This window comes from Ranitomeya variabilis, chromosome 1, assembly GCF_051348905.1.
Source record: "Ranitomeya variabilis isolate aRanVar5 chromosome 1, aRanVar5.hap1, whole genome shotgun sequence".
Lineage (NCBI taxonomy): Eukaryota > Metazoa > Chordata > Amphibia > Anura > Dendrobatidae > Ranitomeya > Ranitomeya variabilis.
Window position 1 is genome coordinate 778654549 of NC_135232.1, and position 25277 is coordinate 778679825.

The window sequence follows — 25277 nt, forward strand, 5'->3', positions numbered from 1 at the left end:
TGCACGCCCCGGAGCCTGGAAGAAATCATTAACATAAAGACAGAGTATAACATTTCTCAGCAACAAGACCATTAATATGAGGCAGACAGGTAGGGCCAGTGTAACATTTCTATCACCTGTATGCCCATATTAATAGGTCATAAATGTCCTGGAGGGTGACAGATTCCATTTAAAGAAAATGTAACGTTTTCATAGGATTGTACATGCTTTTCTACAGCAAATATATAAAATTTAGCAGTCCATGTAATCTGCAAGGGTTGAACAGTAAAATCCAGCTACAGTAGTAAAATGCTCACTTTAATATCTGTATCTTACACTGTTTTGACATGGATTTTTAAAGTAAATATATGAAATCTTTTTCTATCTTTACATCTTCATTGTACTAGGAGTAAGCTCAATATTAGAATTGCATAGTATGAGTTTCTGCATAGAGGCTATATTTGCATACAGTGGGTATGGAAATTATTCAGACAACTTAAAATTTTTTACTTTGTTTCATTGCAGCCATTTGGTAAATTCAAAAAAGTACAATTTTTTTTTTCCTCATTAATGTAGACTCTGCACACCAACTTGACTGAAAAAAAACCAAATGTAGTAATTTTTGCAAATGTATTAAAAAATAAAAACTGAAATATCACATGGTCATAAGTATTCAGACCCTTTGCTCTGACTTATATTTAAGTCACATGCTGTCCATTTCCTTGTTATCCTCCTTGTGGTCACGTGTGCCGCTACTTAAGAGAAAATGAATATTCATTTCTCTTAAGTAGCGGCACACGTGACCATCGGGCAGCAGCAGGAAGCCAGTTCCTGACACTGCGCGCTACAGAAGAGGAATGAATACTCCGTGCTTTTTGTGCGCACAGTCCCTTTGAGTATTCCTGCAGCTGTGCTCTGCTTGACGTCCCTGCCATGCGCTGCTTACAAGCATAAAGCAGATGCTGCGAGGGAGCGCTGTGTAGGTGAGTGTAATGTTTATTTTTTTAATGTGTTGTGATGGAGCCATGCATTCTAAGTTGGGGATTGGGGGGTAAATCATACCAAAATAATATTATTAAAGCGAAATTAATATTCACTCCATGGGCGTGGAATGTACTGAATATTTCTCTTTAGCAGCGGGAACAGGAGTTGGCTCCAGCCTCCTGTGACCTGCAGCTCCGCCAATGCCGTTCCCCTACCTCCCCACCACAGCCAGACTATACACCGTACCCCACCGTACATCCGGACTGTAAGACACACCACCCATTTTCCTCCACATTCCTTTTCCTTCCATATTTCATTAATTCCTGTTAAGCACCTGAAGGGTTAATAAAACCACCAAAGTCACTTGAAATGTGATGTGGTCCCTAAAAAAGAAGAAACATTTTTGTAAATTATGTTGGAAAAATGAGAAATTGATGACCAACTTTGAACCCTTCTAATTTCCGAACACAAAAATTCTTTAAAAAAATGATGCAAATGTAAAGTAGACGTATGGGAACTGTTAGTTGTTAGAGCTGGGTTTTCATTTTTTTTTTTTTTTTTTTAACTGTTAGTTGTACCACACAAAATTATTAATATCTCATTTAAGGTCCTAAAAAGTTTAAAAATTGCAAAATTTTCAAACTTTTCGCCAAACGGATTGAATATGAAGAGAAAGCAGTGTAAGAAAGCGGAGACAGTGGCGCCAGCACTGAAGGGTCGCCGGGCTTCAGATGTCACAACACTTCAAGAGAACTCCGGGACCGCGAGTGCTGGAACCACGCCAGCATGGGAGGGGAATATAGTTTGTTTTATTGGGGCCAAACATTTAGTTCAAGAAGGGCTTGTCCTAGTAGTAGACAACCCTTTTAAGTTGTATTTCTCTAGTCACCTTCCACGACGGCATATGGAGGTTGTCTCTTTGCCCTAATGGGGAACAGGAAACAGAGAGGTTAAAAGGACCTCCCACTTGCCAGTGTCTTTCCTGTTCCCCTTGGGACAAGGAGAGGTTTTTTTCATATGCTGTAGTGGCCGGTGAACTGCAGTGTTTTTAGCAGGTTTTACCTGCTTAGCCGGGCAGCTGGTGTCGCTCCGTGCCTCCCCTTATGCTGCTCCCGTCGTCCTGTACTCCAGGTACCTCGGGACCCCCTCCAGGCCTTCCTGCGCCCCCACGAGGGTAAAGCAGGCCTGGATCCCCAGCCGGGATCCTCTTTGAGCTTCCCGGCTTCTTCCCCTCCATGCGGCTCGACGTTCCGGAAGTGACGTCAGCGGTCGCGCGTGCGTCACTTCCGGTTTTCATATGCTCCCTGAAGCCGGTACTTCTGGGTTTCGCCGGCCGGCGTTGTCGGAGCAATGGCGTCCCACACATGGATACCGGAGGGGGAGATTCGGCCGCTGGAGGCAGGTGCTGGGAGTGCTCTCCATAAAAGCCTGCTGAACCACCACTGAGGTAAGACCAAATTCTTCTGTATGGACGGTTCCTTATGCCCTGTGTCTGCAGAGCCCAGCGCTGCCCCTGCTACTGTGAGTACGCAGGGACGGGATCCGGGAGGTAGTTCCCTTAGGGGGTTTAGCTCCTCACTCCTCTCTCCCTCTTTATTTCAGGGAGAAAGGTCTACCCCTAAAGCTAACTATAGGAAGAAGTGCCCGGTCTGTGCTGCTAAATTCCCTCCTAACTGGGATAAAAAGCTCTGTCAGCCATGCACTGACAAGATAATTAAAGCGGAGCAACCATCGCTACTAGATGAGATTCGCTCTCTTGTTAAACAGGAGGTACAATCTTCCTTGGCAGCTTTCACACCTCCACCTCCGCCACCACACTCCCCAGCTAAGAAAAGGAAGATACAGGTCATTGAATCGGACTCTGATTCAGACCACTCTCAAACTTCATCTGTTGGCTGGGAAGATCCTGCATCCCCTAAAGCTGAGGTCAGGAAATACCTCTTTTCCTCAGAGTATATTGAGGACCTAGTCTCTGCTGTACGTAACACGATGGGACTTGAAGAGGAACCTGTACCTCAGTCCATACAGGATCATATGTTCGGTGGGCTCAGATCGGAGAAGAAAACAGGGTTTCCCGTTCACGCTAATGTGGTTAACATGATTGAGCAGGAATGGGAACTCCCTGAAAAGCGCTTTAGCATGTCTTCAGAGATGAAACATAGATTTCCTCTAGAAGGTGATTTTGACAAACTTGACATTCCCAAAGTTGACGTGCAGGTAGCCAGAGTCGCCAAAAAAACAGCACTCCCCTTTGAGGACTTTTCGCAATTGAGAGATCCTATGGACAGGAAGATTGAGAGTCTCCTGAAGAAGTCTTGGGAATCCTCTACGTCTGTCCTGAAGGCTAATATCGCCTCTACCTGCGTAGCCAGGGCCCTCTCCTGTTGGCTAGTAAAACTGGAGTCTCACATATCGCAGGGTACCCCTAGAGGTGAAATGTTAGATTCACTTCCTATACTACTTAGAGCTACTGGTTTCCTGGCGGACGCTTCCCTGGAATCCGTTAGGATTGCTGCCAGGTCTCTAGTACTCTCCAACTCTGCCAGAAGGGCTCTCTGGCTCAAACTATGGAGTGGCGATATCACCTCTAAAGCTAAATTGTGCGCCATTCCCTTTAAAGGAGACTATGTGTTTGGCCCAGCATTAGACGACATTCTTGACAAAGCGACTGACAAGAAAAAGGCGCTCCCGGAGCAAAAGCAACCGAAAAAACGTTTTTTTCGTGCCCCAATGTCGCAGTCCTCTCAACCGAGGGGTAAAGGCAAGACCGGCAGGTGGAGCTATGCAAAAGGGAGAGGGAAAAATATTTTTGTCCCTCAGCAACAACAGCAGCAGCAGTCGTCATCCCAACAAGATAAACAATGACTCCGACCCGGTGGGGGGTTGACTCTCAAAATATGTGGATCAGTGGGAAAACATCACCAGTTCCCACTGGGTCCTCAATGCTATCAAGCAGGGCCTTTTGATTGAGTTAATTTCTTTCCCCCCCCCCCTCAGGGTCTAAAAATTACTTCCCTTCCGGCAAGACATCACAATTTGTTAACGTTGGGTCTCAGAGATCAAACGTGATTTCCCCGGTTCCACAGTCAGAACAAGGTCTGGGACATTATTCCCGATTATTCCTGGTACCCAAACCATCGGGGGAAGTTCGGATTATTATAAATTTAAAGGGTCTGAATCAGTACGTGAAATATCGAAGATTCAAGATGGAGTCTGTAAAATCAGCCATCCCTTTAATAAATCAACACTCCTTTATGGCAACTATCGATCTAAAGGATGCGTATTTCCACATTCCTATCCACCAGAGACACAGAAAATATCTCAGGTTTGCGATACAGGGAAATCACCAGGTGGAGCACTATCAGTTTGGAGTCCTCCCATTCGGCATTTCATCAGCCCCGAGGGTGTTCTCCAAAGTGATGGCAGAAACAGTGTCCTTTATCCGGAGACAAGGGGTTTGTATAGTGCCCTATTTGGACGATCTGCTGATAGTAGCTCCCGCCGAGGCAACCCTGATGTCCCATGTGTCAGCAACATTAGAGATACTGAAGTCTCTGGGTTGGATTCCGAATATGAAGAAATCTCAGCTTCAACCCTCAAAAACCAGAAAGTTTTTAGGAGTGGTTCTGGACTCGGTAAAACAAATGTCCTTTCTTCCAGACGATCACAGACTACCATTAGTAGTAAAGATCAGGAAATACAAGGAGATGAGATCTCCTACACTCCGAGACGGAATGTCGCTGTTAGGCTCCATGACAGCCTGCATTCAGTCGGTGGCTTGGGCTCAAGCCCACTCAAGAATTCTTCAAACCCATGTCTTAGACAATTGGGATGGTCGTCCCAGCTCACTGACCAAAATGATTCGCACACCAGGTCGGGTGAAAGCATCCTTAACATGGTGGATGAGATCGAAAAATCTTCTCAGAGGTGTGAGTTGGGTTCAGTCCCCAATAACTACAATCAAGACAGATGCCAGCAAGAGGGGCTGGGGAGCCATGATAAATCATGTTCCCTATCAGGGTCTCTGGGACCAGACGATCAGAGGGAGATCTTCGAATTTCCGGGAACTCAAAGCGGTGGAAGAAGCCCTCTTAGCAGCAGATCGTCAGATTTCTGGCCAACATGTTCTGATACACTCAGACAACATGACCACGGTGGCTCATATCAAACACCAGGGCAGCACAAAATTCGCCAGCCTAAAGAAGGCCTCAAACGTTCAATCTTTTAGTAAGCAGGTGGGGTCTCCCGGATGTCGACCTCTTTGCCTCCCATCAAAATGCAAAAGTCGAAACATTTTTTTCCCTGAACCCAACAGGCAATCCCAGAGCAGTGGATGCTCTAGTTCAAGATTGGCACTTTCATCTGGCCTACGCATTCCCACCAATCCCAATCCTTGCAAAGGTGCTGAGGAAAATTCGGATGGAAGGGACTCCAACTATTCTGATTGCTCCTTTTTGGCCCAAAAGAAGTTGGTTCAACTTGATCATCCAACTACAAGTGGACGGGCCGGTTATGTTACCAATAAAAGACAATCTCCTCTCTCAGGGGCCAGTTCTCCACTCAGACCCTCAGAAATGGAATTTAGCGGCGTGGTTTCTGAAGCCCAGGTTTTGAGAGCAAAAGGGCTATCAATCCCTGTCATAGCTACCTTACAAAAATCCAGGAAGCCAGTAACAAACGCCATTTACAATAAAATTTGGAAAAAGTTTTCATCTTTTTGCCTACCTATTCTTCCAGACCCTCTCAGGCCGGATATACCTAAGATATTAGATTTCTTACAGAAAGGCTTGGAAATGGGCCTGAAACCCAGTACGCTGAAGGTCCAGATTTCTGCGCTCAGTTCTATGTTCGATCAAGATCTAGCAGGCCATCGCTGGATCAAAAGATTCATGACCTCAGCAATCAGAATAAACCCTAGGCAACAAATCATAGTTCCTCCATGGGATCTTAACATTGTACTTCAAGGTCTTACGGGTCCACCCTTTGAACCTCTGTCTTCCTGTTCCCCACAAAATCTTGCTTACAAAACTGATTTTTTGGTGGCTATAACTTCAGCCAGAAGAGTGGGTGAATTACAGGCCTTATCAATAAGAGAACCTTATTTACTGGTTAGAGATGACTCAATAGTACTCCATCTGGATCCTTCTTTCCTTCCTAAAGTGGTCTCTGAATTTCATCGTTCTCAAGAAATCGTTCTACCTACCTTTTGCAACAAACCTGCAAACTCAGAGGAAAGGAAATTTAACACTCTGGACGTTCGTCGTATCCTGCTTCATTACCTGGATCAAACTCGAGATCTTAGAATTCATCATAACCTTTTTGTCCATTCCTCGGGACAAAATAAGGGGAAAAAGGTAGCCAAAAATACCATTGCTACATGGATTAAAAAAGCCATAACAGAATCCTACCTTGCTCAAAATAAAATACCTCCGGTAGGGATCAAGGCCCACTCAACCAGATCTACGTCAGTTTCCTGGGCAGAAAGAGCAGGCGCATCTCCGGAGCAGATCTGCAGGGCAGCTACGTGGTCCTCACTTCACACCTTCTCCAAACATTATAGGTTGGATGTGTTATCCAATAAGGATTTGGTCTTCGGCCGCAAGGTTCTTCAGGCCGTTGTCCCTCCCTAGTATCAAATTAGTTGGTATTCCTCCATATGCCGTCGTGGAAGGTGACTAGAGAAAATAGAATTATTCTTACCGTTAATTCGGTTTCTAGGAACCTTCCACGACGGTGCTAATTCCCGCCCTCTATATATTCCTGGATTAATTCTGGGATTCAGAAGGTAAACCGGTGCTATGGTCTCAGTTGTAAGTCACTGGCAAGTGGGAGGTCCTTTTTAACCTCTGTTTCCTGTTCCCCATTAGGGCAAAGAGACAACCTCCATATGCCGTCGTGGAAGGTTCCTAGAAACCGAATTAACGGTAAGAATAATTCTATTATCTGGGATCGTTGGGGAGAAAAATCACAATTTATTATTCCTTCTGCAATTTAACACACTACTCCGGTGTCACTGCTGGAGGAGACGAGTGGAGTGTTGCTGCAGGCTGGGATGAGGAGGTGTTCGGATATGCGCCGCTGCGGGTGTCTGGTGATGCCGGGGCTCTGCTGACATTTTGTGAAGGCCCAGAACCCTCGCACTTACATGGTTTACTATGCGAAGGACCCTGGGAAAATGGCTGCCACGGTGGCGCATTTACAGATGGAGATCTCAGCATCTAAGCTGCTGGAGGTCTAGTGTGAAGTTTCCACAATCAGTGATGGTTTGGGGAGCCATGTCATCTGCTGGTGTAGGTCCATTGTGTTTTATCAAGACCAAAGTGAGCACAGGTGTCTACCAGGAAATTTTAGAGCACTTCATGCTTCCCTCTGCCGACAAGATTTTTGGAGATTTCATTCTCCAGCAGGACATGGCACCTGTCCACACTGCAGAAAGTACCAATACCTGGTTTACAAACAGTATCACTGTGCTTGATTGGCCAGCAAACTCGCCTGACCTTAAACCCCATAGAGAATCTATGGGGTATTGTCAAGAGGAAGATGGGACACCAGACCCAACAATGCAGACGAGCTGAAGGCTGCTATGAAAGCAACCTGGGCTTCCATAACACCACAGCAGTGCCGCAGGATGATCGCCACCATGCCACGCTGCATTGGATGCAGTAATTGATGCAAAATGAGCCCCAACCAAGTATTGAGTGCATTTACTGAACATACATTTCAGTAGGCCAACATTTCGGATTTTAAAATCCTTTTTCAAGCTGGTGTTACAAAGTATTCTAATTTACTGAGATAATGACTTTTGGGTTTTCATTGGCTGTAAGCCATAATCATCAACATTAACAGAAATAAACACATGAAATAGATCACTCTACTTGTAATTACTCTATCTAATATGAGTTTCACTTTTTGTATTGAAGAACTGAAATAAATTAACTTTTAACCCCTTCATGACCCAGCCTATTTTGGCCTTAATGACCTTGCCGTTTTTTTGCAATTCTGACCAGTGTCCCTTTATGAGGTAATAACTCAGGAACGCTTCAACGGATCCTAGCTTCTGAGATTGTTTTTTCGTGACATATTGGGCTTCATGTTAGAGGTAAATTTAGGTCGATAATTTCTGAGTTTATTTGTGAAAAACACGGAAATTTGGCGAAAATTTTGAAAATTTCCCAATTTTCACATTTTGAATTTTTATTCTGTTAAACCAGAGAGTTATGTGGCACAAAATAGTTAATAAATAACTAATTTCCCACATGTCTACTTTACATCAGCACAATTTTGGAAACAAATTTTTTTTTTGCTAGGAAGTTATAAGGGTTAAAATTTGACCAGTGATTTCTCATTTTTACAACAAAATTTACAAAACCATTTTTTTTTTTAGGGACCACCTCACATTTGAAGTCATTTTGAGGGTTCTATATGGCTGAAAATACCCAAAAGTAACACCATTCTAAAAACTGCACCCCTCAAGGTGCTCAAAACCACATTCAAGAAGTTTATTAACCCTTCAGGTGTTTCACAGCAGCAGAAGCAACATGGAAGTAAAAAATGAACATTTAACTTTTTAGTCACAAAAATGATCTTTTAGCAACAATTTTTTTTATTTTCCCAAGGGTAAAAGGAGAAACTGGACCACGAACGTTGTTGTCCAATTTGTCCTGAGTACGCTGATACCTCATATGTGGGGGTAAACCACTGTTTGGGCGCACGGTAGGGCTCAGAAGGGAAGGAGCACCATTTGACTTTTTGAATGAAAAATTGGCTCCAATCTTTAGCGGACACCATGTCGCGTTTGGAGAGCCCCCGTGTGCCTAAACATTGGAGCTCCCCCACAAGTGACCCCATTTTGGAAACTAGACCCCCCAAGGAACTTATCTAGAAGCATAGTGAGCACTTAAAACCCCCAGGTGCTTCACAAATTGATCTGTAAAAATGAAAAAGTTTTTTTTTTTTTTTTCACACAAAATTTCTTTAACCTCAATTTTTTCATTTTCACATGGGTAACAGGATAAAATGGATCCTAAAATGTGTTGGGCAATTTCTCCTGAGTACGCTGATACCTCATATGTGGGGGTAAACCACTGTTTGGGTGCAAGGCTCGGAAGGGGAGGCGCGCCATTTGACTTTTTGAATGGAAAATTAGCTCCAATCGTTAGCGGACACCATGTCGCGTTTGGAGAGCCCCTGTGTGCCTAAACATTGGAGCTCCCCTACAAGTGACCCCATTTTGGAAACTAGACCCCCCAAGGAACTTATCTAGATGTGTGGTGAGCACGTTCAACCCCCAAGTGCTTCACAGAAGTTTACAACGCAGAGCCGTGAAAATAAAAAATCATTTTTCTTTCCTCAAAAATTATGTTTTAGCAAGTAATTTATTTTTGCAAGGGTAACAGGGGAAATTGGACCGCAACAGTTGTTGCCCAGTTTTTATTATTGTCCCTACCTATGGGGGTGATAAAAGGGGGGGGGGGGGTCATTTACTATTTTTTTTATTTTGATCACTGTGATAGGTTATATCACAGTGATCAAACTATACCTGGAACAAATCTGCCGGCCGGCAGATTCGGCGGGCGCACTGCGCATGCGCCCGCCATTTTGGAAGATGGCGGCGCCCATGGAGAAGACGGATGGACACCGGGAGCCTCGGTAAGTATAAGGGGGTGGAGATCGGGGCACGGGGGGGGCGTCGGAGCACGGGGGGTGGCATAGGAGCACGGGGGGAGCGGACAGGAGGACGGGGGAGCGGAGCACAAGACGGAGGGGAGCGGACCACAGATCGGTGGCTTGGGGGGGCGATCGGTGGGGTGGGGGGGGGGTCACATCAGTGTTTCCAGCCATGGCCGATGATATTGCAGCATCGGCCATGGCTGGATTGTAATATTTCACCAGTTTTTTAGGTGAAATATTACAAATCGCTCTGATTGGCTGTTGAAAGTGAAACTGCCAATCAGAGCGATCGTAGCCACGATCAGCCCCCCCACCCCCCCCCCCCCCCCCCCCCCGGGCTGAAGTACCACTCCCCCTGTCCCTGCATGTTGGGTGAAATGGGAGTTAACCCTTTCACCTGATCTGCAGGGACGCGATCATTCTGTGACACAGCATATGCGTCACAGGTCGGATTGGCACCGACTTTCATGACTCATACGCTGTGTCACAGGTCGGGAAGGGGTTAAATGATAGTCTAACTTAGTGAGAAGCACCTGCATAAGTAAATGTAAAAGATGGTGGAAATCAGCTGGACTATATTAGTCAGTGCGGTCTGTCTGCTGCTGTTGGTGCCCATCTTGTGATGTATTCAGCACTGCTGTCCCTTTCCTTACTTTGCTCTCATGATTGAGCAAGTAATTTGAGCAATAGTTTTTATTTGCATTTTCTGTCTGCATTCTTTAATTCCGTTTGAAGCCGATTTCATACTGGGGATGAATCCGTTACCTGATGCAAATGGCGCCTAAAGGACCATATTACCTAAAGTGGATATTTGTGAGGCTTAAAAGCGATGCACTTGTCCACTGTTTTGTGAAATGTTCCATATGTAGGAAACCTGTAGAAGTGGGTTAATGGTTTAGAATCAGCTGAAGGGGTCAAGCTTAACTAAGAGGGGTGGGGGCTCCTGCTGCAGCCAGTTGTCTTGTAGCTAGGCATAGGACTGTGGGTAGGAGAGACTATTTTTTTTTTTTGTGTGTGTAAATAGGTTGTGTGAGCAAAATAGAACATTATTTAGAGGTAGAACCAGAAAAAAAACAAAAAAGAAAAAGTATCAACTAAATACCCTGTTTTCTTTACATCTTTTGACTAGCACTTGCTGATTACTGTGATTTTTTTTTTTTTTGATTTTTTTTTTTTGATTTTTTTTACAACAGAGTATTTTTGACCTCACTGTGCTCTTTTGTGTCTTCATTATTTAGAGGTAGCAGAGTGCTGCCCTCAGTTTTCTTCTGTAGAGTAGAGAGTGACTAGGGTGGTGGGGTCTATGCCTGGCACTGCTCCATTCAGTGGGGATTTGCAGAGACCCATTCTGATGAGTGGTGAGGTACCCAGAAGTATTACTGCCACCAATCAGTTATAACCTATCCTATAGCCTGTCTTTTTTTTTTTTTTTTTTTCAGTTTTTTTTTTGTCCTTTTTTAATAGAGGAACACCCCATGCTACACAATTTCCTCAGCTTCAGAACAGTTTTTTAAATACCATAGCAAATTTACGGAGAGCCAACCTCCTTTTACTGCAACAAACAGTATTCATTATTTTGTCAATACAAGTGGGGTTGCTTTCCATTTGTGCCAAGTGTAACCAATTTTCAATTTTGCTCCCTCTTTTCTGAATCAGACCTGATGCCAAAACTGTGTAACCTGACAGTATTATGCTAGTGCTTGAGCGCTCTGTCTTGTAATTTTCCCCAATAAGAAAAATCACAGCATTTGGCAAGTCTTATTAGGCTTATTCAAAACACCCTGCTCAAAACCAAAAGGACCTTATGATAAGAGCCATTATGTCAGTCATATGATAGATCTGTTTGTTTGTTTTGTTTTTTTAAAGGGAATTGTTTTCTTTTACTATAATGAAACTAAAAAATTTGGCCGCAAGTGTGAATAATTCTGTATTAGCCAAATACTAGGCAGAAAGAGCAAAATTAGTCTTTAAATATATTATACCTAGACTTAGTAACTTCAGGGGTCCATACCTCCTCTGGCATTAACATCCACATGAAAACTGTGCACCAGCAACTTCATAGCATGGGTTTCCAGGATCGAGGAGATATGTGCATGCCTTACATCAGGCACAATCGCAGCTCTATAGAGCCTGTATGTATTGGCACACAATTAAATTGCAGATTTTCATTGTCCTATTGCCATAAGTGAAATACAGCACACAGCCATGTTGTCTGCCTTGACAAACGTTCTTGAAAAGAATAGGTTCTTAATAAGTAGAAATAAAAAAAAACTCTTCATACATGCGTTTTTAAAAAAGCATAAAAACCTACAATGCCAGACAGACGCAAAAATAATCCCCTAGCTAAGTATGTAAAGTCACAGAAAATGAGTGACCAAGAGGTACCATAAGTACAAACATTTAGCCTGAATTGGAGCATTATCCAATTCTGTCTCTGCATTAGAGATGGAGGCTCAAAGATGGTCAAAAGCCCAAAGCTTACAATATATAAGCATGAAAGGAGGAATTATAAATATCAAGTGCATAAACAGGGCTATTAGTACATTCTCCTCTAGAGAAAACGCACCTGACTCGTGTTTCGCATCAGTTTTTGTCAGGGGCTACCTGTACGACTCATTTGTTTCAGTTGGTTCTCGATCTACTTTTAGGACTTGTGTTGTAATTGTAGGTCAAATTAATGCAGAAATACAGAAAATTCTGAAGGGTGCCCAAACTTCCAAGCACCACTGCATAGGGGTATTTGTGCACTGTTTGTCACTTTCCTGAAATCCTTGTGGGAAGCCTGTAAAGGATTGATCTCCAGTGTTCTGGAATACTGTTCCATGAGTAAAAGCCATTACGGTCCTTGACGCTACAGATTTTAAGCATAGTAGAGGGGGCTGGTCTTTATTTCCTTTCTGGACATTTTTCACTGTTACTGCAAAATTGTTCTGTGCTGCCCCATAACCTAATCCTTTCATATCTGTCCAGGCCATAATTTTACTGTCTTGCACTTCATGGTTTTATAGGAGCCATGTGTTCTTACGGGGTTCAGGTGGCCCATTGGCTATTCGGAGTTTTTTTGCGCCTCTACACATTCATTCTCTAAGATTTCCTGCATCTTTACCACTTTCTTTTAACCCCTCAGTGACTGGGCCACATTTTTAAAAAACTGACGTGTCACTTTATGTGGTAATGACTCTGGAACGCTTCAACGTAACCCAGTGATTCTGAGATTTTTTTTTTTTCGTGGCACATTATAATGTATAATAATGGTGAATTTAGGTCCATTATGTTTTGTGTTAATTTATTAAAAAAAAAAATTGAAAAATTAAAAAAAAAAAATTAAAGTGCCATTTTCAAACTTTTGAATAACTATCTCTTCAATCCAGATAGTCATACCACAGGAAAGCATGACTAAATAACATTTCCCACATGTCTGCTTTTCATCAGCACCGTTGTTAAAATGTTAATTAATTTTGTTAGCATTTCAGGAGGTCTAAAAATGTAGTAGTCATCATCCATTTTTTTTTTCTAAGGAAATTTACTAAATGTATTTATTTGTGGTATTTATTTTTTTAAGGACCTAGCCAAGTTTAAAGTGACTTTGGGGTCCTGTATATTGGAAGACCCCCAAAAGTGATACCATTTTAAAAACTGCACCCCTCGACATACTGAAAAATGTCAGGTAGTTTATTAACCCTTCATATGAATTTCAGGAATTAGTGCAAAGTGGCATAACAGAAGCAGAAAAGTGTATTTTTACCACCTAAATGTTGGTAACTTCTGAACAGGTTACAACAGCCGGCAGACTCTAAGGCCACTATTTGGCTGTGAATTGCCATTGCAAACATCAGGACCACACAATCGTGATCTCTGGGTGCCGATGAGGTTAAATCGGAAGCCCCCACACTCTGTTAACCATTTATATGATGTAGTCACTATTTACAGCAGCATTTAAGGGGTTAAACAGTTATGGACGGTGCCAACTCTGATTATGGCTGATGCAGCAAGTTGTCCACTATAGGGTACAGCTGACAGCTACAGGATTGTCACCCAATGGGGGATGCTATTCTTTTATATCTCATGTCAGTAAAAAGGCGTATTGTGATCATTAAGGGGTTAAGCAATCTGTTGCTCATGCCCCCTAATTTTCCTTCAGTGTCTACAGTACTTGCTTTCTGTGGGTTACCCACTCAAATCTTCCTTACCAGTTAGTGAGCCCATGAGCCCTCCTATAAGGTAGCTAGTCGTATTCTGGGGAAGTATTTTATTAGGACCTCCTTGCCCTTTCTGAAGAATTAGGTTATTAAACACTCCCTGTATACGTTGATATTCCGTGCTCTAATCCTTGAGCACACAGAAAACAAAATCACTGCTGCAAGAAGGCCAGTTTTATCACCTCACCCTGTCCCAAGTCACCATCTGTTTTAGTCAATGCAGATGTGATGTGGATCCCTGAATGACTCCCCATTTAATGTTAGATTCTTTGCTTCCCTTTTGCAAAAAAAATAAATAATAATAATTAAATAATAATTGTATAGTTTTCTGAAGGTCTCCTGGATGACAAAAAAAATAAGCAGAGATGTGGAGCGTATTGTGAAAATCGGAGGGAGGGTCTGTTATATTGTGTGTGTGTGTACACACACACACACACACACACACACACACACACACACACACACACACACACACACACACACACACACACACACACACACACACACACACACAGTTCTACATCAGGGATTTAGCTCATCAGCTAGTAATGTTATTTGAATTTAACCTAGACATTTATTAAAAAGAAACATCTCCGACAAAAGCAGGTGGCTAAAAATCTTGAACCTTCCCATAGATAACTACTTTGGAGCCAAGGTCTGTAAAATACTAAAAATGCTACAAAATGAGTTTTTGAATGGAACATTAGCATATTGGAACTACTTATAATATGTTGCGATTTAACCCATGAAGATTCTGCAGATTTTACAATTCTTTTTTTGAACTCTGTGATTATGCCAGTCTCATGGTTCACCACACCTTAACCTCATCCTGTTATGTGAGACGGTTCTCTAGCACCATAATGTACATCTAATATAATAGATACGTTATATATCAGATGGATAGGTTTCATCCTTGCACACATTTCCAAACTGCTTGAGATAGATATGTCTGTTTATCTTTTTTCTTTTCTTTATTTTTTTTTTATTTCCATTTGAGATTAAAGGGAATCTCTCAACAGGATATCTAACCCCTCACCCCCCATAATATATCTGCATGTAGCTTCTTGAAAAACGAGTCAAGCAATATTTTTATATAGCCAGTAGGTTTCTCAGTTACTGAGAATTCAGGGTATGAATTGATATGTAAATGGATATATTAGATTTTTACGCCTCTGTCACTCCACCTCTATTCCCTGCCCTGTGCTGCCTCCGCCTGCTTCACTGATGACTGTTGCCTCATGTCACACAACACAGAGGCTGTCAGTCAAGAAGGAGGAAAATAGAGCTGGAGTGACAGAGGCTTCAGAGCTACAGCATCATTTACATATCAATTCATACCCTAACTTCTCCGTAACGGAGGAGCACACTGACCATGTAAAGGTGTTGCTGGACTTGTCTGTGGAAGAGCTACATATACAAATAATTTGAGGGGGGAGGGGGAGAGGGAATCCTTCTGACAGATTCCCTTTAAACCATAAAAACATTAACAAAACATCACGTATCTCACTGAGTCATTGGGTTATGTCTGTTATCTTTTGGCTTCTTCATGAATGGAAGCCGTTTGACTAATTGATATGGTGCAAGTTCACACATTGAATGTTTTACCTTCGCATTAGTATGGGTCAAATTCACATGTAATGCATGCAGATTTTGTAAGGGACTTACTGCAGTGAAGTATCGGTGTGTGGTTTCAAATGTTCCGCCTGTCAATCCCAGGTAAATTAGGCTGGGTTCACATTGCATTTACAGCAGTCCGTTCAACACATACGGTAACGGGCTGCTGTTAACGCAAGTGCCGGTATGGCAGCATGCTAGCACAGATATAGCTCTATCTGCGCTAGCAGTGACGGACCCGGAAACGCTGCAGCCCACGTCCCAGGGTCCGTCACTCAATGACGGCACATCCCTAGCACACCCATTGTGGGCGTGCGCTAGCGATGCGTCCGACATTGGAGTCAATGGCGGCGTTAAACAGACTACGTTACACCGCGTTATGCCGCTGTGTAACGTAGTCCGTCTAACGGACGCCACTAACGTAATGTGAACCTGGCCTTACACTGTTGGTAGGTTTGATGCAAAGTGATCTAGGATCATACCCTGCTCATAGATATCATAAAGTTGTATATTGTTAGCTTGGATCTACGTGAAATGCACTAATTTTATGTATTTTTTTTTTTATACTTTCAAACTAATGTGAAAAATCAATGTTGTTTAAGGTTCCTGTATTCTGACGAGGTTCAGATTGGACCCGAGACCGTCATGACTACTCTGTACACTGCTAAGAAATACGCAGTGCCCGCCCTGGAGGCGCACTGTGTAGAGTTTCTGAAGAAGAACCTTCGTGCTGACAATGCTTTCATGTTACTTACTCAGGTATGTGCAAAATGCAGCTAATGTTTGTGGTCTGCGTGCATAAATGGTCTGAATTCTTCATGTACTTCTGTCACTTGTAGGAGGTAACTTTGGCTTTTCTCAGTTTTTAATCCCCTCCTATTGGGTCCTGTTTATCTTTTTTTCAGGCTCGCTTATTTGATGAACCTCAGCTAGCAAGCCTCTGCTTGGAAAACATAGATAAAAATACTTCAGATGCCCTGAATGCAGAAGGTTTTACAGATATTGATCTAGGTATTGTGTTCATAGATTATAAGCACATTTTTTTTTATTTGACTAATGTCTTGTAAGTGCCATACATAGATTATAAATACACACAATTTGCCATTTCTTTTGATTGAGTGCATGTCCACACGATGTTTTTAGATGCCTGACGAGTTTTGCTAGAATGACGTGTTTTCAAGTACAAGCCGGCGTTTTTTCCTTAAGCGTCTTTTTCTTAACGCCCAACCCCCACCCCACGTGATGTATACAGTAGTAAGAGGTTTCTAAGCAGGAGCCTCGTGAAGTGTGGTGAGCTACCATAAGGTATTATCTGAGCATGCCTATGTACTAACCAAGTGCCTTCGGTGTGCCACCTTATCCAAGCACTACTCGTGCAGAATGGTTGTTTTGGTTTTGGCCGCATAATAGCTTTTGAAGCCTGAAGCAGTTAAAAGACAAAACCTATGCACAGTAAATCATTTTACTTCATGTGGAGCTCTGCTTACATAGTCATCTGTGTTGGATTATGACAGGTCGCTGATCCCTCAGTGACCTGCCCCCTATTTTACATCCTGCGTAGTAGCGTCTATCGCGTTCCGAGTTATGCTACTGTGCAGGAGCAGCCAGCGCAATTTTAAGAATTTTGACTTTCTGAAAAAACTTATATCCCTAAATAAAATAAATATTATAGATCCGATCATGCTGCAGCGCAAATGCCACCGCCTGCATTATGAATGTAAATTTTTATTTTTTACATCCTATTATATTCACGATGTAAAATAGGGGGCAGGTCATTGAGGGACTAGTGACCTCTCATAAGTCATACAGATGAATATGTAAGCAGAGCACCACATGAAGACCCCCACAGGCCACCCCGGAGCACGAGCATATCATTAACTGATAACTACAAATACAGATTAAACAACAACTACAAGACGGATTTCATCACCCAGGTATCATTGTAATCAGTGTAAGGGGCCTGACCTGACACTGTCTGTAGGTTACTGTGCACAATCCTGCTGACAAGTTCCCTTTCATTACGAATCGTATGATTTTAATGTAAAGAAAAATTGTCTGGAAAACCTCATTCGTGCCTACAAGCCTGTTGAAGGTGAGACTATTAGCATATGTTTTACAACTACAGTGCCTTGCGAAAGTATTCGGCTCCCTCGAACTTTTCCACCTTTTCCCACATATCATGCTTCAAACATAAAGATACCAAATGTAAATTTTTAATGAAGAATCAACAAGTGGAACACAATTGTGAAATTGAATGAAATTTATTGGTTATTGTCAGTTTTTGAATTTCCACAAAAATGTAAAGGTTTTGCGTGCAATATTATTCGGCCCCTTTAACTTAATACTTTGTTGCGCCACCTTTCGCTGCGATTACAGCTGCAAGTCGCTTGGGGTATGTCTCTATTAGGTTTGTACATCGAGAGACTGAAATCCTTGCCCATTCTTCCTTGGCAAACCGCTCGAGCTCAGTGAGGTTTGATGGAGATCGTTTGTGAACAGCAGTTTTCAGCTCTTTCCACAGATTCTCGATTGGATTGAGGTCTGGACTTTGACTTGGCCATTCTAACACCTGGATACGTTTATTTGTGAACCATTCCATTGTAGATTTTGCTTTGTTTGGGATCATTGGAAGACAAATCTCCGTCCCAGTCTCAGGTCTTTTGCAGACTCCAACAGGTTTTCTTCAAGAATGGTCCTGCAGTTGGCTCCATCCATCTTCCCATCAATTTTAACCATCTTCCCTGTCCCTGCTGAAGAAAAGCAGGCCCAAACCATGATGCTGCCACCACCATGTTTGACAGTGGGGATGGTGTGTTCAGGGTGATGAGCTGTGTTGCCTTTACGCCAAACATATCCTTTGGCATTGTTGCCAAAAAGTTCGATTTTGGTTTCATCTGACCAGAGCACCTTCTTCCACATGTTTAGTGTGTCTCCCAAGTGGCTTGTTGCAAACTTTAAATGACACTTTTTATGGATATCTTTGAGAAATGGCTTTCTTCTTGCCACTCTTCCATAAAGGCCAGATTTGTGCAGTGTACGACTGATTGTTGTCCTATGGACAGACTATCCCACCTCAGCTGTAGATCTCTGCAGTTCATCCAGAGTGATCATGGATCTCTTGGCTGCATCTCTGATCAGTCTTCTCCTTGTTTGAGATGAAAGTTTAGAGGGACGGCCGGGTCTTGGTAGATTTGCAGTGGTATGATACTCCTTCAATTTCAATATGATCGCTTGCACAGTGCTCCTTGGGATGTTTAAAGTTTTGGAAATCATTTTGTATCCAAATCCGGCTTTAAACTTCTCCACAACAGTATCACGGACCTGCCAGTTGTGTTCCTTGGTCTTCATGATGCTCTCTGTGCTTCAAACAGAACCCTGAGACTGTCACAGAGCAGGTGCATTTATACGGAGACTTATTACACACAGGTGGATTATATTTATCATCATTTGGCATTTAGGTCAACATTGGATCATTCAGAGATCCACAATAAACTTCTGGAGTGAGTCTGCTGCACTGAAAGTAAAGGGGCCGAATGATATTGCACTCCCCACTTTTCAGTTTTTTAATTTCCATAAAAATTTAAAATAACCAATAAATTTCGTTCAACTTCACAATTGTGTTCCTCTTGTTGTTGATTCTTCACCAAAAATTTACATTTGGTATCTTTATGTTTGAAGCTTGATATGTGGGAAAAGGTGGAAAAGTTCCAGGGGGCCGAGTACTTTCGCAAGGCTCTGTAGATTGCTTGGGACATAAGTACTTTTAGTTGCATTGTTTTTTAGTTACAAAGTACGGTGTCTTTTTGATGGTAGAGGCCTCAAGGTTGTCTGAGATAGACCTACCCATTCACTCCAAAAGTTGCTCTCATTTAGCTTTGCTTAGCAGACAAGTCTAATTTAGTGAATAATTATTCTAAACAATAAATCTTTTTATTAGTACCACAGAAAAGGAGAAAGCATTGTCCAGCTTCATCCAAGATTTAAATCACAATTTTGTTAAATTCCAGGTAAAATCCATAGTAAGCAACCAGCGCGTTTCTAAAGCAACTTGCAATTTTAATATCCTAATGTTACTAGTGTCTGTTTGGCTACGCTAAATAACATTTCCGTTTAAGTACTGCTCCCAAACACACGTGTAGTATAAATGGCAAGTAATTTTAATTCTTATTTCATAAATCCCATAGGACACAGGAAATTAAGCAAATTTGTAATATATCTTATCAGAGAAATCTGCTTCTTTCTACTGAACTGATCTTTCAATCTCAATTCATAGATGAAATCGGTCTTCGAAAACAAAGATTTTCCCATTACTTTAAAAGGAGATGAGTCGGTGTTTATAAAATTCTATGGAGAACTGAGTGCTTCTGGAAGACTTGCAGCTAAATATCTGCATCTTCAGCTCCTCCCCCTCCATAGAATTTTAAAAGCACCAACTATCATCTCCTATCTTAGTAATGGTAAAATAAGAGTTCAGTAAAGGTTGTTTTTGTTTTGTTTTTTTACTCATAAATTGAGTTAAACTTCAGTCCTGGAGGTGAAAGAAGCAAATTTCTCTGGTAAAATAAATTACAAAGTTTATTACATGTACTTTTGATTTATGAAATAGAAATTAAGGATGGTGGCTCATTAAGATGTATAAAACAGACTAAACACCCAAAACAGAACTGATCCTTACGGTGCTGATCTGGAACATAGAAATTGAATTTTAATAATGAAAATATAGATAGTAATTACTTTTCTTAACTCATTCAATAGGTTTAACAAGAAAGATGCAAAAAATGCAGACACACAGCTGAAAAATAGCCTTAAAATCTTACAAGACTGCTTTACTGGAGCAGCAACTACAGAGAGAAAATGAACTTCTAAGGCTACTTTCACACTAGCGTTAACTGCAATACGTCGCAAATGCGTCGTTTTTGCGAAACGCCGCATCCAGCAAAAGTTTTTGCTGGATACGTTGTTTCGTCATAGAGTAACCTTAGCGACGCATTTGCGACGCATTTGCGACGCATTTCCAAACGGTGAATGCGTTTGGCGGCGTTTGGGCGTATGGTAGCGGTCCGTCGGGAGAAAAAAACGTTACATGTAACGTTTTTTGCTCCCGACGGTCCGCTTTTTCCGACCGCGCATGCGCAGTCGGAACTCCGCCCCCACCTCCCCGCACTTCCCCGCACATCACAATGGGGCAGCGGATGCGTGGGAAATATGCATCCGCTGCCCCCGTTGTGCGGCGGAGACCACACTAGCGTCGGGAACGTCGGCCCGACGCGCAGCGACGGGTTGTTCCCGACGCTAGTGTGAAAGTAGCCTAACTCCTTGTAGATGCTCACTTCCATTAATTGGGGTGGTCTCCCACGCTCATTGATTGTCAGCCATGCCAGTCTATCAGTGTGCTGAGACGGGATTTCAGCACGCTCGCTGTTTAGTGAGCAGGGACTGTATATTGGATATGGTAATATATTGGTATAATATATTTATTATAAGAAGCACTCCCATCAGTTTTTATCCTGTTAATAAATTAGTCATATTATATAGCACTATGTACTTGTATTTGTTCATTTTGTCTTTCTATTCAGTTAATCTATATTTAATTAGGTCTACGACATCACATGATTAAAGGGAATCTGTCACCTACTTTTTCGTATATAAGCTGCGGCCACCGCCATTAGGGGCTTATCTACAGCATTCTGTAATTCTCTAGATAAGCCCCTGATGTATCCTGAAAGATAAGAAAAGCAAGTTAGATTATACTCACCCAGGGGCGGTCCGGTCCAATAGGCGTCGTGGTCCAGGTCCGGCACCTCCCATCTTCACGCGATGACGTCCTCTTCCTTGCTTACTGTTGTGGCTCCTGCGCAGGCGCACTTTATCTGCCCTGTTGAGGGCAGAGCAAAGTAAGGCTACTTTCACACTAGTGTTTGTAGCAGCTGCGGACTTCCTCCGTGAAGCCCCGCCCTCGGCCACACCTCCGCCGCTAGCTCCGCCTATTTCTGCACGCGGCCGGCATGCGGCCTGTGTACCTATCTTTAACATTAGGTACGCAGGTCGTGCCGCAGTATGCGGATGCTTCCGCATGCGTCGTTTTGACGATGCGGAAAAAAAATATTTGCTACAAGCTGCGTCCTACGCTGGTCGCCGCATCGTCAAAACGACGCATGTGGAAGCATCCGCATACTGCGGCACGACCTGTGTACCTAATGTTAAAGATAGGTACACAGGCCGCATGCAGAAATAGGCGGAGCTAGCGGCCGAGGGTGGGGCTTCACGGAGGAAGTCCGCAGCCCTCCGCAGCTGCTGCAAACGCTAATGTGAAACCGGCCTTATGCAGTGCGCAGGTGCCGGAAAAGGTCCGAGAAGCCCAGCGCCTGTGCACTGTAGTACTTTGCTCTGCCCTCAACAGAATAGATAAAGTACGCCTGCGCAAGAGCCGCGACAAGAAGCAAGGAAGAGGACGTCCTTGCGTGAAGATGGGAGGCGCTGGACTTGGAACGTGACTCCCGTCGGACCAGACCGCCCCGGGTGAGTATAATATAACTCGTTTTTCTTATCTTTCAGGTTACAGCTTGGGCTTGCCCCTAAAGGCGGTGGCCGCAGCTTATATACGAAAAAGTAGGTGACAGATTCCTTTTAAAAACTGACTAGCTGAATCCCTCTAAGTGCTAACTAGAAACAGAAGGTCTCTTTTCCCTGCAAGAGTCCTCTCTCTTCAACTCCTGACCCAGTTGCTGTGTTACTCCCTTGCCAGGGACTTTGCAGTGATAACTCGTACAAGTAAGAGACTTTTTCTACATAGAGCTTAGAAGGATTCAGCCAGTCTGTATTTAATCACATCAGGTCGTAGACCTAATTGAAGAGAAGAATTATCTGGGTAGAAGGGCAAAATGAGCAACTGTAAGTACACAATGCCATATAATATGATGACTGCAATATATTAACAGGATAAAAATGTTGATGGGAGTTCTTATGAAAACAGATCAGATACCTGCAACATCTCCGAATGACCAGTAAAATTAGGGCACATGTACAGAGAGGTGTTCAGGCTGAGCTCTCACTATACACATTCTGAAAGTATTCGACTGTTATGGTTTCTAATGGTGGCTGTGGACAGTTGAGTTTGTGATCCTAAGGAGCAAGAGGACAAGTTCCGGAGCTGCCATTATCTGCAGTAAGAGGTCCCTCAAACGAGACCCTACAGTGAGTTGCATACAGACCAATAGGATGTGTAAATTTGTTCCAAATAAGCTAATGTGAGTTTGGAGCCCTGCCAGTGTGTAGCACGGCACCCCAAAACACGTTTCACCTTACTTTGTCAGGGGGCACGTCACTCTGGACTGCACCTTTGTATGTTTTATACGTTTTTGGTTTTTTTACTTATACTTTATTATAATATGAAATGCTCTTCAGGCCCCCAATGTTTTGATTTAGCTCTTCTTTGATCTGCTTTTTTTTTTTTTTTCCTATGTACATTTTATACATTTGAAAAAAAAAAATAAAAAATGTAGACTGTTTTGTACCATCTTTTCTTTGGGTTTAATTGCATGGTATGTAGGTGCGTCTGTTACTTTGTCATTTATATTGGCTATTGGACTTTAGCTGGTCTTAATTATTCCCTTTAAATGTATTGACTAATTTAGAAATGATGAAGGGCCCTTTACTGGGGGTGCAGTTTACTTTCGTCCAAGAACATTTAGATGGCCTGATGTACCTTTTAATCATTATGGAAGATTTTTATAATGTGGTAAATATAGCTTAAAAAAAACTTCCCTAGGGGTAGGTGAGGATTCATTGACACTCTTAGGCCACCTTGTTTGAGAGGAAGATGTCATTGTTGTCTGGCAGGAAAGTAATACTAGAGCTTACAATTGTTGTTCAATCCCGATCTAGAATTGATGTATTGCTATGTAGCCTGTCCTTGGTACCATTAATTATGAAGGTATTAGGCTAAGTGCACACGTCGCAGAATTGCCGCGGGTATATTCTGCAACTCCTGCCGCAGGTATATCGCATGTGGAATTGGCATGCATATTCCTGCTAAAAACTAGCGTTTTGCAAGCATAATTAGCTTGCAGAATGCTAGCGTTTTCCAATTGATCTGTAGCATTACTTGGAAAACTGATTCACAGGTTGGTCACACTTGTCAAACAAGTGTGACCAACTTTTTACTATTGATCCTGCCTATGCAGCATCAATAGTAAAAGATATAATGTTAAAAATAATTAAAAAAAAATAAAAATACAAAAAAAATGGTTATTCTCACCTTCCGAAGGCAGCCGATCTCCTCAGCGGCTTCCGTTCCTATAGATGCTTTGTGTGCAGGACCTGCGATGACGTCACTTGACAGCGACGTTGTCGCGGTCACGTGACCGGGACGTCATCGCAGGTCCTTCACACAAAGCATCCATGGTAACGGAAGCGGTAGTGTGCACCGCTGAGAGGCGGGAAGACTCCGGGCCATCAGAAGGTGAGTATATCACTATTTTTAATTTTAATTCATTTTTTTTATTTTTTTAACCAATTATATGGTGCCCAGTCCGTGGAGGAGAGTCTCCTCTCCTCCACCATAGGTACCAACCACGAAAAAAACGCGGAAAAATCTCCTACGTGTGCACACAGCCTAATACTGTCCCAGGAACCAGTCTCCCCTTTTTTTTTTTTTTCCCCATTTGCATTTTGACCCTAGATGTGCTTTGGGAAACGATGATAAAAAGGTGAATTTCCTTGAGAAATCAAGAAAGATAAAGACCATTCTAAAAATCTGTGTTGCTTAAAAGCAGTGAGAGAGGAGACGTTACATCCTAGGAATAACCCATAGACTCAGGATCATTGGAGAGATGCTCAAAGGCAGTTATGTTCTCCTGACAATAAGCTCATGGTCTTAAAACGGCAGTTCTATCAAGAGGTGGGAAACTACAGGGCAGTTATTAGCCAAGCTGGTAAACTCAGATTGGCGATGACTGGTAAAATATTCACTCAGACTTCACATATTTCATCTGGATCTGTATTTGCCATGTGCAGAATACAGTGGTTGAGCTATTGTCCTAACTGGTGGGAATAAGTATACTGATCTTGCATGATGTGGACAGAGAAATGCTCATTTCTGTTGAAAAAATACAGCAAGCAGTTGGGAGGATGCCAAATGATGAAGCCCCAGGAGTAGATAGCCGCCTTATCAAGGTTTGTAAAGTATTTGAAGAGGACCTAATACGGCATTATCTTGCCATGTTTGAGTCTAGTTTTGAGAGTTGAGAATTGCCCATGCCCAATTAATTTAGAATGGGGGTTTTGCCAAAGGAGTGAAAGGATAAAGATTTGCCTGACTCTTGTAGACCTATATTGCTGCTATGAAGATCTTGGAGATGATTCTGCATCCCACTTGTCTAAATTTGATCCATCTGGGTTTATGCCCTCTAAATTGCCAGAAACGAATTTGCGTTTTTTTTTTCTATATTTACAGGCATCCCATGCTGATCATAATAAAGCTGTCCTATCTCTGGATGCTACGTGGTTGATAATGTAGAATGGCGATATCCCTTTACTGTAGAGACTGGGCTTTGGCCTGAACTTCCTCCTATGGTTTAACTTTTCTGTATAGCACTAAGGGCAAGACTGAGTTGACAATTGGCTAGGGGCAAGGCTGCTCATTGCTGGCATTGTTGTTCTCCCTGGCCGCTGAAGTTCATTATTAGAGGTCACCCTGGGGTGATGAGATTTCAGTATGGGAAGATAGAAGAGCCAATGGAATTGTATGTGGACTACCTCTTATTATTCTTGGTAAAATTGGAGAGGTCCTGATCGACATTGATGGAAATAATTGGGTGCTTTTGGGCTATT

General features: G+C 42.6%; 1 protein-coding gene across 1 annotated transcript in view; it reads left to right on the forward strand.

Annotated features, from left to right (window-relative positions):
- The window catches only part of BTBD2 (BTB domain containing 2), a 101095-nt gene that overhangs the window by 21693 nt on the left and 54125 nt on the right, over positions 1 to 25277 (forward strand). Inside the window, exons 3-4 of the mRNA XM_077272254.1 lie at positions 16049 to 16205; positions 16352 to 16457. Of these exons, the coding sequence (XP_077128369.1) occupies positions 16049 to 16205; positions 16352 to 16457 (263 nt within the window). The remainder of the gene's footprint in view (positions 1 to 16048; positions 16206 to 16351; positions 16458 to 25277) is intronic.